The 17,327-nt window shown below is 50.9% G+C and overlaps 1 protein-coding gene across 4 annotated transcripts in view; it reads right to left on the bottom strand.

Moving 5' to 3' along the window:
- The window catches only part of LOC122368365 (protein draper-like), a 62,069-nt gene that overhangs the window by 22,141 nt on the left and 22,601 nt on the right, over positions 1-17,327 (bottom strand). For all 4 annotated transcript variants that reach the window (XM_043342259.1, XM_043342251.1, XM_043342245.1 and 1 more), the window contains exons 2-3: positions 13,750-13,876; positions 1,328-1,490 (exon numbers count right to left, since the gene is read on the bottom strand). In XM_043342259.1, coding sequence (XP_043198194.1) covers positions 1,328-1,490; positions 13,750-13,876 — 290 coding nt within the window. The remainder of the gene's footprint in view (positions 1-1,327; positions 1,491-13,749; positions 13,877-17,327) is intronic.

The following is a 17,327-nucleotide window of genomic DNA, read 5'->3' on the forward strand; positions in this document are numbered from 1 at the left end:
ACTCAGAGGTTATTTGAATGCCGAACAGCTAAGGTACAAACTAAATTACACTTTGGGGGCTAGATCTACGTGAACAGTGGGACTGAATCAGATATGTTCGCTTTAATGTGTCTCAACGATACGGTTGGTCAGCTTTAGTATCTGTGAAGTGTGACCGAAGTTATGAATGACGTCTCTCATTTTGCCGAACTCTCTCAGCTCATTGTGTTCGTAATCATTAGAGTTTAACCCTCGCCGGACCTATTGGTTTTCTACATACGCGCCGGCCGAGGGGGGGGGGGGCGGGTACGACCCCCCCCCCTCGCCGTTTCGCCCCTGGTGGAGCTAGCGCGTCGCGGAAAAACGAGCGTGTGCGCCGTTACGAGACGCAGAGATTGGTACCCGATTTTAAGGTCCTAGGTCAACCGGTGACATCTGAGGTCAGGTCAAGTGCCCCAAGGTAGGGTTCAGTTTTTGGTGAATAACTTCGCAAAAAACGGCCGCAGAGCGCCGATTTTGGCAGCATCGTGTTCGCCTCGCTCAGGCGCGTCGAATGATATACTTTTTGTCCGGGTCAGGTCAACTTGGGGTGTTGACCTCAGGTCAAGGTCAGGTCAGCACCCCCAGGTCACGAAGTTGGTCGAAAGAGGTCATGTCGCATATCATTCGATTCGGCAGGCCTTCCTGAGTCCATTGGTGGCTTTCCCGACTCGCTAGCTCAATTTGATCAAGAGTTATTGACGAAAAACTAATATGACCTTGATGACGTCATAAATGACGTCACGCAAGGTCAACATTGCAAAAGTGACGCATCTAACCTTGCAAGGAGTGCATCAAATCACTATTCTGTGTGCTTGAGATAGTTGGAGATCGTTCCCGGCGCCAGAATAGCAGTTTTCATTTTTCCCCATTGACTTATAATGGTGAGGTCACGAAAATGACCTGACCTCATATGACCTTTAGGAAAAATCCGAGATATACAAGTTGTGGGACTCATAATGGATACTAGATCCTGCAAGTTTCATTTCCCTGTGACATCTCCTCTGGCAGTGAGGGCGTTGCGAAGTTGCGACATCTGAAGACCGTGCAGAGGTTCACTTATGACGTCATAGGTCAGTGACCTGACCTGACCCAAAAATGCGGTTGGTGTCAAAAGATCCGGCTTGGATCAAAGGTCAGGTATGCCAAGTTTCAGCTCTCTATCGCCAGCGTGTTCGGAGCTATCGCGAAAAAACCCTACGGGGGGGGGGGGCGGCACCCGCCCCCCCCCCCTCGGCCGGCGAGGGTTAAGGCAGTTTATGGACGTCTGTGTGTAGAAAAGGGGAGGATGCCGAGTATGGGTACTCACACAGCTCGCAGGTGGGTCCGCCGTAGCCGGAGGCACAGACGCACTTGTTGGGCTCGGTGCACCGGCCGTGCAGACATTCTGGACTGCACACGGCCTGGCAGCGGTTGGCCGACTCGGTGTAGCCCTTACAGCACAGCTCCACTGTGCGAGTCTTCACCTTCACCTGCGGAGACAGACGGAACGACAGTCAGCACGGTACAATGTCAGTGCGGCAGTCCAAGCTACCATTCTTGAACAGCCCGTCTAACGCGTCAAATACATCAACCATCTGTAAAAATCAAACATAGCTCTCAGTAAATCAGACCGTCGCACGTATTCTAGTCAATAGCTTCTCCGCAGCTGCCAAACTGATCCCAGATGCAGGTCCAAAACTACTCTCAAATTCCCGTTAGACCACCACAGTTCCAAAAACTTTTGGACGCTCCATTGCTGACATTTCCATCAGGCCTTGGTTGGCGGCTTTGGTTATTAGTGCCACCTCATCTCAGCGCAGTGCATTAACACAGCATCACGGAATACGGGCGGCCCGTGCAAAACCGCTGCATTCCGGAACCGGTTTTGCGAACTCCGCCCATTGTTGGCCCGCACGTCGTGCAGCATTGCACCCGGTACGTGGGTACATAGCGCGCCCAGCTCTGTCCCTGCCTGTCAGTTCACAGGACTGAGTACAGCTCAGCTCCGGACTCGAACTCTGCTCAGCCCACGGAATACGGATCACCACTTCCAGCCCAGTCCACCGTGAGTTCACTGGCACGAACACAGCTCGGATAAGTCAGTCCACTGTTCCGAACTCCGCCCGTGCCGCAAGTTCACAGGTCTAAGCTACAAGTCCAGCTCCCCGTTCGTCAGCCCGAGTTTAGCTCAGCCTGCCCATATAAGCGGCCCTGGCCCGTGTCCAGCCACGCCCTGATCCTGCACCGGGGGCGGAGTGGGAGGGAGTGGGTGGAGGTCGATATACGGGCGCAGGGGTAGGATGAAACCCGCCCGTCACGCAACAATAGAGCCAACTAATCGTGCCTTGAATATCTAATGCAGGCGTGATCATCATTTGATGGAGTCGGAACCGTGGCAATATTTGAACGGAACATAGACTTGTTGGTGGTCATATTTTTTTTCGTGACGTGCAATAATGTGCAAACGTGACTGCTTTGTGTTTGCTGATTGTTGCTGAACATTGTTTCTCTTGCATGCGGGTAAACGGTAGCGTCCAGCCATTTTTACGAACCAGAAACAGACTCCAAACGGTTGCAGCCCGACGGAACGTGATCGGCCGGCTGGATAGACTAGTCTCGTCACGTCCTGCCGTTGACGAGCCGGGGCTGCCCCACTCTAACGCCGCCAACACAGCGCTCCAGGGGGGACTAATGCCGCTGACACAGCGATCCAGGGCGGACCAATGTCGCCGACCAGCCTGACCCATCTGTCCGCCGACCCGACTGACCCGACGCGGAACCGGACTGGCCGCAAAACCAGTCAACGGACAGTCCAGTACATACAGCATAACCCTATAGGTCAACCTGTCCTCGACCTCCCTGATCGACCTTTAGCACGCACGTCGCACACAGGGCCTCGTTATAACTTGACTCACCTCCTGACCTAACTTCAACAACTGGACCGCGCTCTTTGACCCGATCCTCGCCAATCCGACCTGCAGGCCCGGAACCTTCCCGAGTGCGCGACTACTCAGTAATCGCTCGCCGCCATCTAGGCCGATCCTCCTCCGCCCCGACCGGTTGCCGGCAGTGACCCGCGCTCGTGCCGCATCAAACCTGAACGCGGACCGACCCCATTCAGAGAGAAACCCAACCGGTCACCGCAACCTACGAATGTGTGACGATGCAGATTCAATTCCGGTTTTCAGTTAGACTGGTCAAATACTTTGTAGGCAGGATCTGATGAGCGGTGCGCTGGCCGTTGAACGTCTTTCTTGGTACAAGGGATGATTCGTATGGGATGATATCAAACGATACTGAAGCGGAATCTCCTCTGCAGGAGCGAATGACGTGAGTGAATGAGAGAATGACAAGTGTAATGGCCTCCGTTCATCGTCCCTCAGTGCTCAGATAAACATCGCATGAGTTCGCGGCACGATGACACGCTGGTAAATGGTCCGGAAACCCACGGACGACAGAAGTCAGCTCGTAACACGTCCTCAGCACATCAACGAACTTCACAGCGTCTTCAAAGGCACAGCTGTGCATCCGCTCCACCCGCTCAGAGGGAGGGCGGACACACAGCTACACAGCCGCTGACTTGGGAGGCAGAGATGGGCGCTGTAATCACATCCGACCCTCTCCTCATTCATCTAGTGACCTCAGACGCCAGCCGCGTCCCCCGAAGGACCTCCTGCCGAGCTGCCGCCCGTCCGGCCCCTCCGCCGTCGTCCACACGACTCCCAACGGACTCTGAATGTCACTGAGTGTCACTGAATGTCACTGAATGTCACTGAATGAATTCCTCAGGGGCCGACGCTGAGCTGTTCTGTCGGCGCACATATCAAAAAGAGGGTGTGGTGTCAGTGATATTTGGCTGGACACATCACATCAATATTTCCGAAAACACGCACAAATTAACATTTCAAAAAGACCCAGATTGCTTCTTGTTTTACACCAAGCTTCATAGTATTTATTCATTTGTTGATAATTCGTTAGCACATGGTCCAAATGTGGAGTTCAAACGTGCCCATGGTTTTCGCCATTTCTATTACAAATTATAGTTATATGATATTAATCCAGTAAAAGCATATGCCACACGAGTATGGCGCCGTCCAGGGGCGGAAGTGACGTATATAGCTGATGGAAGTGATCCCGATACCGTGCTCCCCAATCACAGCCAATCAGTCCCGTATTGGCAGGCACGGCTCGGGGCCGGTCGGCACGCGCCGCACGTGCGCCGGCCGCGCCGGATACGGCTCTGAACCGCGCGCGGCGCCCCAAAGGCCGGCGCCGCGCGAGACAAAGAGCCCCGCGGAGGCTGCGGTGTCGCCGCCGCGGCGCTGCGCTGCTGCAGCCCTATTCCTGACCGACCGACCCCCGCCGGTCGGTCCGGCCGCTGACGAGACGGCCGGTGACGGCCTCTTTGCACCAGATGCAGCGACACCGGCACCGCGGTGAGGTCAGCTCGGCACCGAGGTAATCAGAGGCGCAGTCATGCCGGCGCAGTGGCGATGAAAGGCCGGAGAGAGGCACACAGCCCGCCTTCTCAGCTGAGATAACCGAGACGGGCGTGTGTACTGTGTGTGTATAGCCATGGTGAGGTCAGCGTTGTCAGCAGGATAAGATACGTCGAGCCCGTGGGCGTCGCTGAAGCTGCCCTGCGGCCTGATAGCGGCCCTGGACCCGGCCCTGGACCCGGCCCTGGAGCGGGCGCACGAGGACCGCACGCCGGATGTTTACTGAGACGGATCCCGGTCCGGACCAGCACCGGGAATACCGACACAAACAGTACAGTCACGCATACACATACATACACCTCGCCGTATATTTTAACAGTTCACCCACTTCCTAGTGTGCATATCAAACCGTGCACCCTGTATAGTCTCTCTTGAAAGTATCGCAACTCTGAGGGGAGGGCGCCACCTGTCCCAGCCTCGTTTGAGCGGAAAGGTTTGAGAGCCACTGGTAGCACTGACCGAAGCCTGACGCGCGGTGGCAGCCAGCGCGGCGGGGCGAGGGGAGTGGTTTGCGGAGGGATGGGGGGGGGGGCGGTCGCCGTGCGGTAACTTGCGATGGCAGTAAGCATGTGGTCAACGGAAGCCACCCTACTCGCAGAGGATTTGTTGAGATTTGTTTCATTACAAAGCTGAAAATTTGACTGCAGCATTGACATCGACTGCGGCGTTGACATCAGCACGACTACCACAGGTTTTTGGTATAATCCGGAAACCCGTGCGGCGTGCACGAATACGAACAAAAAGAAAAGCTTCAGTTGCACCGGCTAACATAATGCATCCATGGTTGCAGGTGCACCCGCGAGCGGATTCCAATCACAAAAATATCTGCTCTCTAGCCACTTTGTCCTTCATTTGAACGTTCTCTGTTTTTTTCTTTGTTAATAAGCCGGTTAGTAATCGGCGACAAAAAAAATATTACCCTTTATCTGTCTTCTTTTTAAAAAAGATTTATTTGATGCCAGGTTGCCACCCTTACCTGACCTGTTTACGTCGTTCAGAAGGCCCCTTCAGAAAGGGTCAATAAGGTCATGGCGGAACTTTGCTTCGTTGTGACTTTACGCGTCACGCACACTGAGTTAACAGTGATTGGCACCCACTAAGGCAGACCAATGAGCGCCCGGCTGGTGAACCCAATTGCGGCGCCAGTATCCACCTGGGGCGGTGGACGGGGTCACGGAAGAGCGATACGAGCATGACCTCTGGCCGGCCTTCACCTGTTTCGACCCAGTTGTCAGCCGCTGGGGCCTGCGTCAAATAGCAGTTTTCCTTCTACCGCTGGCGTAAAATCGTGTTACAGCGTACTTTTTATGATACAGGACATGACCTCACTACTGGGGTCCTCAAACTGAATGGAATTGTTCGCTGAGCCGCCGCAGCCCAGGACGCGATACTTTCAAGAGAGACTATACATCACAACAAAGGATTGACGTGAACTCGGGTGACCTGTGAGCTTCCGAAACCAGCAGCTCTCTCCGCATCAATCACCGTCCTCCCGCGTGGCTGGCGATGCGCACTGCGCAGCCTTCAACACGGACAATCAAGGCCTTCATACGGCAAAATCTATCCGTTTCCAACCAGTTATAGGGGCGTAAAACACCCACACATCAGAGTCCACTGTATGGCGAGGCGTGATGGCGGCGATAACGTTATCGGTAGATAGACTGTTACCACAGAACCTGCGCAGCTGTAGCAAAACGACGCAAACACCTGCTAGAGGCCCGGCAGCGTATGACCGGAGTCAGACCGTCACGCCCGCACCACGCATCTGTCACGTCTCCGTCTGCCAACACTTCCGCCGTCCGTCACACGCGGCGTGACAGACTGTGGTTGCGTCTCAACCGTGTTTTCCTTTCCATATCGCCACCACGTGACTGGCAGACGCCAGCAGTTTCTCCCGGACAGAGTAGCGCGTCACGCGGCGGCCACTGGGCAGAAAGGAACGGTTCCGCGATCGCGTCGTGACCAGCATTGTTACGTAATGGTGGGCGGGGGCGGCTCGAGCATCCGGCCGCGGGTCACGGTTCAGTAGGCCTGCGCATCAGTGGCCAGTTCACACTGAAAACTTTTTTACCATCTCCTGGAGGGTAAACCCGCCATAGCATGGTAGCTTGACACACAGACGTTTTTTACCACCCTCCAGATGGTAAATTTTACTCTTTCATGGAGAGTATACGCGTCAGGGAGGGGTAACGTGACACACAGACGTTTTTTTACCATCTTCTGTATGGTAAACTCTTTTGATTTACTCTCGTCTAGAGGGTAACATTTTCGAAGTTACACGCTGTGGAAGAGTAACTCTTTAACGTGACCCTCCTCTAAAGAGTAGCATGCCATCTAATTTGTAATTTACCCTCTTACAGAGAGTATATCCTTCTGGCTTACCCTAAGTCACATGGTAATGTTTACTCTTTCCTTTAGTGTAAACCCCCCAGAGGATGGTAACGGACCCACAGACGCTTTCTTCAGAAGCTTCGCGAAGCTTCTGTTAACCGGAGTTCATCAACTAAAAAACATGCTTCAAGAGCAACAATATATATTTGGCATTCCGTACAAACAATACGAGGGGTTCACCAGCCATGAGCATTGAGACTCTCCACTTACTCATACGCGTTCAGCGATGCACACGCGGTAAATAAACATCACGATACAACTTGAAAGCAACTTGAATACGAATACTCAAAATGAATACTCGAATATGAATAATAATTCAGCTCCCTCCAATTGGATAAGGCACCACAACATTTGAAGTGAACGGCAGCGTTCCTGGGTGGTCGCCCGTCTACGTGGGATAATACAACTGCATCACTACAGTGCATGGCTTTTTGTAAGTCACCAACAAAATGCATCACAACAAAATTTATGTACCTACTTACAACACTCTGCCACGTGGCCGTGCAGGGGTTCTGTTAGCCAGATCAAACTAGCACCACTCAACAGCACGCAATGCTCTATCACAACGGTATCTTACAATAAAATGTCCACAGAGGTTCTAAAGGCGATGAACAGCACACAAGCACAATCACCAACGGCCACGCCGCGCGGCATCGACACTGCTCACATCCGCTCTCGGAGACCAACGACGGAAAACTGACAGATGCGCGTGGCCTCCAACCTTCAAACGGCCGATCTCGTTTTTGATTGGCTGATTGATATTCATTCAAATATTATCTTCACGAGGGTAAACAAGATCCACGCATGAAACGACCACCTGCACACGAGTCACGATACCCAGGAGGAAAGAGTTTTCGTCATGTTCAGGATTGCGAGAGTAATATTGATATTTACTTGGTAATAATACTCTTTGTTGGCGAATAACTTCAATTTAACCACTTACCGTTACCATGTACATAATGGTAGCAGCGAGGTACCCTTTCAATATACTCTTATCTTGCGGGTTTGGTAAAAATGAATCCTCCAGGAGGTGGTAAAAAAGTTTTGAGTGCAGCGACAAATCATCAGCGGGCTGACGGGCGGGATTAGCTGGCCGACATACCGGCAACAGCATCCCACCGTGCAGCCAGCCGTGTTCCGGGTTGAATCATCACCGAATAAAGAGGCTTACACAGCGAAATATTAGAATCGGGCCAGACACCAACCGAATGCCTCTTTGAGGTAGCAGCGCCATATGCGACTCACTTATTAATGTCTCCATCGAAGAGCGCTGCGCTATTGCGAAGACAAATATCCTGCACTAAAAGGGTTGATGTTGTTACTTTATCAATCACGCAGAGGTGATGGCAGCGTGAGCAGGCGGATACTGAAACCCGGGGTCCGGGGAGGTGGCGAGTCGAGTCGCCGAGGCCCTCAGAAGGAAACACCACTGCTATCTGTGCCCGAGGAATCCCACAAAAACACAATGTTTTTATTGCGACCGTCACAAATGCCGAGCTCGGTACCGGCTACCGCACCGCGGTGCACTTTCTCCATACCAACACTGTGTCGTCAAATAGCGAAGCTGCCCCAGGTTTTCCGTTTACATTAGATAAATCGCCTGTGGTTGACAGATGACTCACCTGCGATATCGGCGATAGTCAAACAGTATACGGCATGCACGTACCGTCTGACCGACTAACCGTTAACCACACGACTGACAGGCATCTGGAGAGTCCCGCATCGTACCGAACCCTCCCGGAACAGCTCGAGCCACCGGACCCCGCCCGGAGCCGGAGCCCGGAGTCGACCCGGAGCTGCCGTCCGGGGTCGACCCGGAGTGACCCGGACCCGGCCGATGTCCCAGTCCCGTAGACTAGCGGCTCCCCCGGAAGGATTGCCCAATGGGCATTGATGACGTCACAGACGGGCCAACAAAGCTTTCACAGCTTCAGCATCAGACGATTGCGTGGTTGGTGTTGACATTAACCGCGCGTCAGCATTAGGACTTTTGGATGGGTGAGCGTTCCTCGGTCTCATCTTCCCGCTTCTCACGGTTCTTCAATCACCAATATAAACATTTTCTCTGACGTATGAATCGGGACGTTGAAACCATCATCTCAGATACATCTGGTCTCTGGGTGAGCTTTGGTCACTGCGACCCCACCCGCTGTGTCATCTCCTAGCTTAGTTGCCGTGACATGACGGCTAGCGTTTATCCCAGCTGCTCGTCTCCATGTAGGGCTGATGTCTGCAGATTTGACACTGGTTGATATGTTACTTTTGTAAATTGGTTAAATGTAGATTGTAGAAACAATATATTCCAACACTCGCATTTCATTATCAACTTTTCATACAACCTTACACGTACATATATCACATGTGATAGCTGGATGAAGTCCGGATAACGGGGAGCGTCCACTCGGCGGCGACGCCGCTCCCTGCAGCACATGTGCACGTCCGATAATAACGGTCGGCATAGCGTCTCTGCACCGACAAGAGACGGTACACAGGGCCTTGCAAGAGCCTGGCGGACCGACACCAACAGTCGCAGGAACCCCACTGCTGCCACTGACCGGCCCCTCAAACCGCTGAGCGTGGCGTTTGAATGCTAAGCGAACACGATGTCAGACACTGATAGCCCTTTGACTGTACCAAGCGGGACTATCCCGAGCAAAGTCCGCCGTCCACTAAGCCGTTACGAAATCGGCTGATAACCTTCGATTAGCGTGGTTATGTATGTTGAGCCCCGTGCTGAGGTCACGGGTGTCCCCCACCACCACACACCCTGTGATGGAGCCTCCCGTCCCAGTGCCCGGCACCTCCGCTCGTGCCTCACGGGTCCGTCCATCCCTGCGCCTCCCAGCGCCCACAGCTGGCCGGCCTCCGAGGGACGGTGGATGTTCCGCCGCCGTCTGATGTAAACAGAGGGGAGCGGGTCGGCGTCCTGTGCCATGTGACGTCACAGAGGCCGGTGGCAGGCGCTGATCACACCGCGCCAGCACCAGTCATGGGTCGGGGTGACGGCGGCACACGCTCCGGCCAGGTGGCACTGGCAGCCATCTCCCGCTTAGGCGGCAGGTGATTATTTCCATCTTAGTTTTGAAGACTCATTAGTCATTGGTGACCGCTTGAAAGGATTCCGTTATATCTACTTACCAGGCGGCAGTATTGAGTTCAGAACTGGATCAACCAATGCGATAAGACGAACCAATGACGAACCCTTCATTGGTCTGATTATAAAGCTCTCAACGCAAGAGTTGTTTTGATTGTCCATTGTTCACGTTTAGCCTCTGGCATGGATAGATTAGCATGCGCCATCGCACGGCGCATGATGGGATGAAGATCAAGAGGGGAGCTGACATTCCGTTTGGCACTAAGAAACTAGATAAATAAAGAAGTGATAAGACAACGTTTAAAAGGGCCAAAGCAGGGACCAATCAAAAACATGTTGAAGTCGGGGTGATTGGTGAATTTGTGATGGTGGCAGGAGCGGCTCAAGGGTTAGTCCATATGAACAAGGGGAGGATCCTAAGAGCCCGTTCCACTGAACGTCCTGCTGTCACGCAGCTCGGCAGCTGATGTCGATCGGAGGCGATAGTCAGGTGGCGACGTGTCTGGCGCGGCCACAGCGGTGCCAGGAGCGGGTGCCAACTCACCGGGATTCCGCGAACACCCCCGGGCCGCGCTGCCGAAACGTTTACCGGGAAACGCCATGCCGAGCGACCGAGGAATCCACGTAAGAAAGGAGCGGGCATTTTCCACGTATTGGCTCACTGACTCACGCCAGCATGATACCAATAACCAGTAGTTGACGCACCCCAGAAAACCAATAACGCTGTCTAATACGTTGGTTATAGTTACCAACCGCGCCAGTGTCTGAGCGGGTGCAGCTCAGCCCGAGTGAACTTCACCAGTCAACGCCGACAGTAACAGAGAAATCGAGCTCATCCGACACCGCTGAACAAACAAAACACCATGAGACAGCATTCCGTGAGCAGAGGCGCGGTCTGACCTCCGAATCGTGCTGACGGCCGAGTAAAGGCTGTCTGGGCCAGCTGACTTGCTTTAAACCAGAAGCGCTGCGCTGAATCGAGCCAGAGTAAATGCTACTGTGTTTTGGGGAGCCCAATATCATGAGGAACAGACACCTTCCTACAGCTAAAGGTCCTCTTCAATCCTTCTACTCGTCACTCGATAATAGCGTTTCGACTAAAACGGAGCCAATACAGCAAGCAAAACAACTGGAGAAGCACATCCGTGCATAAAACTCGGATTCTTGGACCGGACCTACGCCTCACCGTGAATCGCATCAGACTAACTCGGAAACGGCACAGTTCTTGAACCACCTTCCCGAGAAGTACCCTGTGAAAGCTCTTCACCCTTTCCCCGTTCTTCGGCGTGTCGGCCGACGGCTGCCACGTCACCCTGCCGTCGGGTCGCCGCCAGTTCCGGCTTTCTCGTCCACTGTCCCGACGCCGTCGAGCGGCGCTGTTTTTCGTGGACGCGTGCCGAAGGGCGGCGCCATCTTTACAGCTCTTCACTCTTCACAGTGCACGCTTCAAGCCTGGCCGCACAGACCGCATCAACAAACGGTAGGTCTGGACGCAGCGGGCGCATCCAGGCGGAGGCGCGTGCGGAACCACGCCGGGCGCACAGCTGAGCGGGCCGCGGGCGGACTGGGAGCGCGGGCGGTGTGCGGTGTGCGGTGGAGCCGGCCTGATCCGATCAGGAGCGCGGCGCGCGTGAACGAAGGTCACCCGAGCCACCCGAGCGACGGCGGCGGGCACCTGTCCTCCCGTCCTCGGCCGTCTCCCTCGCGGGAAACCCTACCTTCATAGGTAGCGGACGGGCCCCGGCTTCGGGTTATTGCTCTGCAGACGAGGGCTTCAGAAAGGGACAACCAGTTATATGATTTGTGCGACTGATTTAAATCTAGCTTGTCGTGAAAAGCTTGTCACGAGTCTCACAATTGTACTTTTTTGGAAGACAAAAAAATCGGGAAAATATATCCAAAGTAAACTATAAATGACACATTTTCAGATAGCACAAATCTTTGCAGTATGCATGTGCTTATAAGACGAGAGGTAAGGTCAGACGACATGCAATGATAGTTATTCATTAAGAACACATTTGAAACGGACTGAAAAAATAAATTTTCATTATGTCAGATGTTTCATCTACAATGAGCACTGTGCTTATTATTAGAACAAATGTTTTGGTAAATTCAGCTCCAAGAAAGATGATGGAACGTTTGCAACCTGCCAAACTGCGCCGTACTGTATGATGCAGCCGACCGTAGCATGATCAGACCGCAGGCTGGGGTCATAATCAGACCGCACGGGCACGGGCTCGGCCGTGGGAGCACTGGCAGCCTTCCAGCGTCAACCACCACAACGAACTGGAACTGGCCAACAACCGACGCCGCCCTCGGCGGCCGCTGCCCCAATGGACCACAGCCCGGGGCACAGGCTGACGGCCAACTCGCGAAACCGATGACACATGACGGCCTGCTTCGAAAACAAAGCAGACGTGCATAATGATGACAACAGTGACATCACGACGATACGTGCGATTAATCCAGATATTGTCCAAGAATTCCAAGAATGGGTAGCGACTGACAGGCATTCAAAGGAGCAGCATCCGACCAGCTACCCCAGCGGGCACCCCAGCGAGTAATGCCCATCGACATCTCCCTCCCCCTCCCGATCCAATGAGCGCCCCGCGGCTCGGGCGAACCTGATCCCTCCGGCAGTAATCAGCAGCAGCACCCTCCTCCTCCCTCCCTCCGCCGGGGGAGGCCACATCTCTGACGAGCCAATTGGTCTCACACCGCGGAGAGGAGACGGCGGCGGCGGCGGCTCGTTAGCCGCAACACTGGAGAACAAGCTACAGGGGTGGTAGGCCGTAACATCCGACAGCCACCACTGGGCCTACGTTTCGTTGTCTCCCTCATAGTGGTGAGGGCAGGTAACGAGGCGCGCATCAATGAGCACACAGAGGAGATCAGTGTCAAAGAAGTGTCATCAGCGGCTCATTGAGCGCCATTTCCTGTTATTTACAGCACAATGCCCGCATAGGAGCAGAGGGCAACCGTAAGCCGATACGCCAGTACTTTAAAAGTGATTCCAGCTGGATGTACTCGTATTGAAGATTTCGCTCATTTCCGCGCGAGAATACGAGTATGCCAATAGTTATTATGTTGTTCAAATACCTACCTAACAATATACTATGGAAACTTATCAAACTGTTACCTATAGTCAGTCTACTTAGAATTAAAACTAGAACAGTCCCATTTAAGTTCGCAAAAAAGCGCGATGTTTTCCGATGCAAATAACACCGTAGCCTGAGACATCAGTCATTTCAACCATCAAATAGACTTAGTTCGTGCGTGCATCCTAGCATTACCTACTCATTCATGACATTCCTGCCTCATTTATACATGTTACGTTTGATTATCAGCGTACATATGTTTGCCAATATCCAAAAAAAAAACTGTCACCCATTAAAAGCCACCAACTGGCGCAAAAATACTCAACTTCCAGTCATGCGTTGCAACATATATGTAGGTATATCTAATATCTGATACCTATTTTGGCCAAAAACAGTATAGGTAAACACATGCCTAATTTAAATTTCTAGTGAGGTCATAAATATCATTGTTATAGCCAGGAAACATATTTTCACACGCAGCTGCCTCTGATCTGCCTTCATCGCTCGCGCCATATGGGCAATATCACACTCATATAGAGAGCGCCATTTAGCAATTAACCCCCTCCTCCACAAAAAGAACAGGGCTTCTGCCAAAACAGCCCCACCACAAATCCAACAGCAACAGGTCAGTGCGCGGGTCAGCTGCGCTGCACTCTGCGCCACTCACCTCTGTTTTGTATTTGAGCGTGTAGGCCGTCTTGTATTTGGTGCAGAACGGCGGGATCTTGAGGCACCAGGTGACTGTCCGCACTCGGTATGGCGCCATATATGACGTCCGGATCTGCTTGGCGTAGCTGCAACAGGCGGTGACCGGGTCAGCAGGAGGAGCGACAGGTCGGCCGGCGGGCCGGCGGCCCGGCCCGGCGGCCCGCCTGCGACGCACCGGGCCGGGCCGGGCCGGCTGATAACGGCTTATTGACCGGGCCCGGCCAGGGCGCGCGCAGCTCCCGAACAAGGCAGGGGCGCCGGCACGGGGCGGCGCACGCGCTCGACGCAGGCGGGTCCGGGAGGCACGGAACGCGAAAACGGAATGTGGGGAGAGGGAGGGACTTCTGAACAATACGCAAGATATCCGCAAATATATCTTTTGAGTGGGACATAACAGTCAGCAGCTATACATTGCCATTCTGTTTTGAATAAAAGATGAAATATCGTGAATAAGATACGAGTAGGCAACAATTTTCAACTTCGAAAGTCAAAGAACAGCTAAACAGTAAACGAAACAAACAAAATACGTGGATGAGTTTTGCGATTGTCAGGAACCAGCAAAATACGCACAAACAGTGACGCTACGATTCGAACACTCAGTGCCCAATTACCATAAATGCAAACTCGGTGTCGTATGTGTTATATGTGAAGCCACGGAATGCGAGATCGTCAACACAGATAGCAGCTCGAAAATAAGAACACAGTCATGTTTGTTTTACCATCACCCATCACAAAGGGGAGCATTTGTATCTCCGGCCTTGGCGACACTTTCACCCATTACTGCCCCCAGTTCAGCCATGGCAGCGGGACGACCGGTCTGTTGTCTGGTTGTCCTAGCAAACACTCGTCCGCACTCTCTAGACCGATAGAGGCACCTGGCACCTAACAGTGACACCGCTGGCCAACTTTCACTGGTGACGAGGTCTCCCGAGTCCCGATGGCCCCAGGAGGGGACTCTACCCAGTAACTATTGGTCAATGCGTGGGGTAATCCGTGGTTCGCATAGCTCTGCTTCTTATTCCATGGGCTAGGTGTGCGCCAGACTTGTAAACGACTCTGAGTTGATTCGTGAATCGACTCAGAATCAAACCGTTTTTCGATGAGTCATGAGTTGATTCAAATCACTTCATCGAGGAACTTGATGAGTCATGAGTTGATTCGAATCAATTAAATTTAACATCATGAGTCATTTGATGAATCGATTCAAATTTTCAGACTCAAACAAAGAATCGACTCAAAAGAAATTTGAGTCGTTTACAAGTCACCATCAACACCCTAATAATCAATGCTAGATCACCCCCTCAGCTTTAGCCATCACTTAACTCCATATTTCAGACTTACAAGAGCCTCAGAGGCTCAGGCACAGGCGCCTAATGAGCCAAAAGCATTTGGCAGTTGGTAGGTACTTAGTCTTACCAAACCAAGTGCCTGCTACACTACCTAGGTACCTACATTTTACATGTCAGGAGTCAGAATTGACACCTGCGGCTGCCTCCCCTTCTCCCAGTCCCAATTTGGTCCCAATAATCAATCAACAGCATAAGAGTTTGGGCGTCTATAGAGTCAAATACGCCCAAACTACCTAAAGCCTATAAACTACCTATAGGCTATGCTATAATATAAATAAACTCACCTATAAACCGCAAAATTGCGATGCTCAACTGCCAATAAACCACAAAATGCACATTTTTCCATGAAATAGAAGTTTAAAAAGAAACTTGTTTTATGACATCATAGAATCTTCAGAATAATGTAAAGGAGCGGCTTTGAAATATTTCCTCAGCGATCTCCATTCGCCTAAAATATGTACTATGAGTGACGTCATGAATTCGAGAATAGAATGTGAAAGTCATAGTATGTTTTAAGAAAACTACATTAATGGCGCAGTTGATAACTTCCACGTCTGAATCTCGATAAATATGAAGTCAACGAGTAATTTTGTTGAAAAATAGAAATATACGATGACAAATAAAAAAATTGAAAATATTTTTTATTTGATGCATAGGAAGAAAGAAAAACAGTAAATTACGATTACCACGAACACTTGCACTGCGTGATCTCAACATCCTTTCGCCACTTATATTTTAGTAGTGCATTCTCCAGACCCAAAGCCCAAAGGCGCCTTGGTGACAAATCATGGCGCGTGCGCGATAAAGCAAGCATGGGATCCTAATTCTTTATACTTGACAAATTGGCCGGATGACGTTGCCCGAATTGCACCAATGACAATTTATTTTTACCAAAAGAGCCACTTGGTCAGTGCTCCGGTGCTCCTGATATCGATTAATATTCAATGACGTCATTTTTAATCTAAAATTGTAGACTAACAATATTTTTTTATATTCCTTCATTTTAATCTCCACGTTGAGCCAACATAAATGGTAAGTGACTGATGGGCTCTATCTAGCTGGCAGCCAGTTGGCACTGCTAAACTAGGTGCCGTTTGGAGAATGTATATTGTATACCTACCTACATTAGCTACTTTCAATGAGTCTCAACTCAAGATCATATCTGATTCTGAGGCCTGAGCCACTCATGCAAGGTCATGGCCTCCTCGTGGCCCATGGAGTCCCTGCTGATGCTGAATGTTTCACAGGTGGGATTAATCCTATTTTTGAGGTTGTACTGTTTGAATAATTTTATCTGATAAGTAAGAAGTAGTAACATTTGTCTCATTACCATGAAGAAAAAGTTTGATTAAAAAAAAAACATGAATGCCTCTCGGAACTTGTGATTTTGAATTTTCAAATAAGACTTTCTAGGTAATAATAAGAGATAGGTTACTATGCTACTCCTTAGTCCTTACTTATATTATAATTGTCTCTCAGAGTTACTTACAAATTTATCTGACATTGCACTGTTGACTGTTGAGTGTTGAAGATAGGTAGGTGTAAGGTAGGTACCTATGTACCTAGTCCTACTAGGTAGCTGCTTGAATCTTTGGTCAAGGCTACTATGCTGCTTAATACAATTGTGGTATGCGGCATATTCATTTTATCATAGCTTTGAGTCAAATAATCAACAAATGCCTAAAGTGAGTCATGGGTTGAATGAAATAAGTTCAATAAAAATGTCGTGTGAGTCATGAGTTGATTTGAATCGATTCATCAAAATGTGTGAGTCATGAGTTGATTCGAATCATTCCGTTGGCTAGTTGCTCGAGTCATGAGTTGATTCGAATCATTTTATCGAGGAACTTGATGAGTCATGAGTTGATTCGAATCAATTAAATTTAACATCATGAGTCGTTTGATGAATCGATTCAAATTTCCAGACTCAAACAAAGAATCGACTCAAAAAAAAATTGAGTCGTTTACAAGTCTGGTGTGCGCACTATATTGCAGAAAGGGAGACGAGTGCACGGATACAGAAAAAGAATGAAAACGGAAACGAGAGAAGATGGTTGGATGAAAAACATGAGATAAGCCATATAAGGAATGATGATACGATGGCAAAGGACAGTAAAAATATTGATTATATTTAGGAAAAAAACATAATCCAAAATTAGCGCGAGTACTTTGTTTACTATAGCTAACT

This window comes from Amphibalanus amphitrite, unplaced genomic scaffold, assembly GCF_019059575.1.
Source record: "Amphibalanus amphitrite isolate SeventyFive unplaced genomic scaffold, NRLGWU_Aamphi_draft 000032F_arrow, whole genome shotgun sequence".
NCBI classification, from domain to species: domain Eukaryota; kingdom Metazoa; phylum Arthropoda; class Thecostraca; order Balanomorpha; family Balanidae; genus Amphibalanus; species Amphibalanus amphitrite.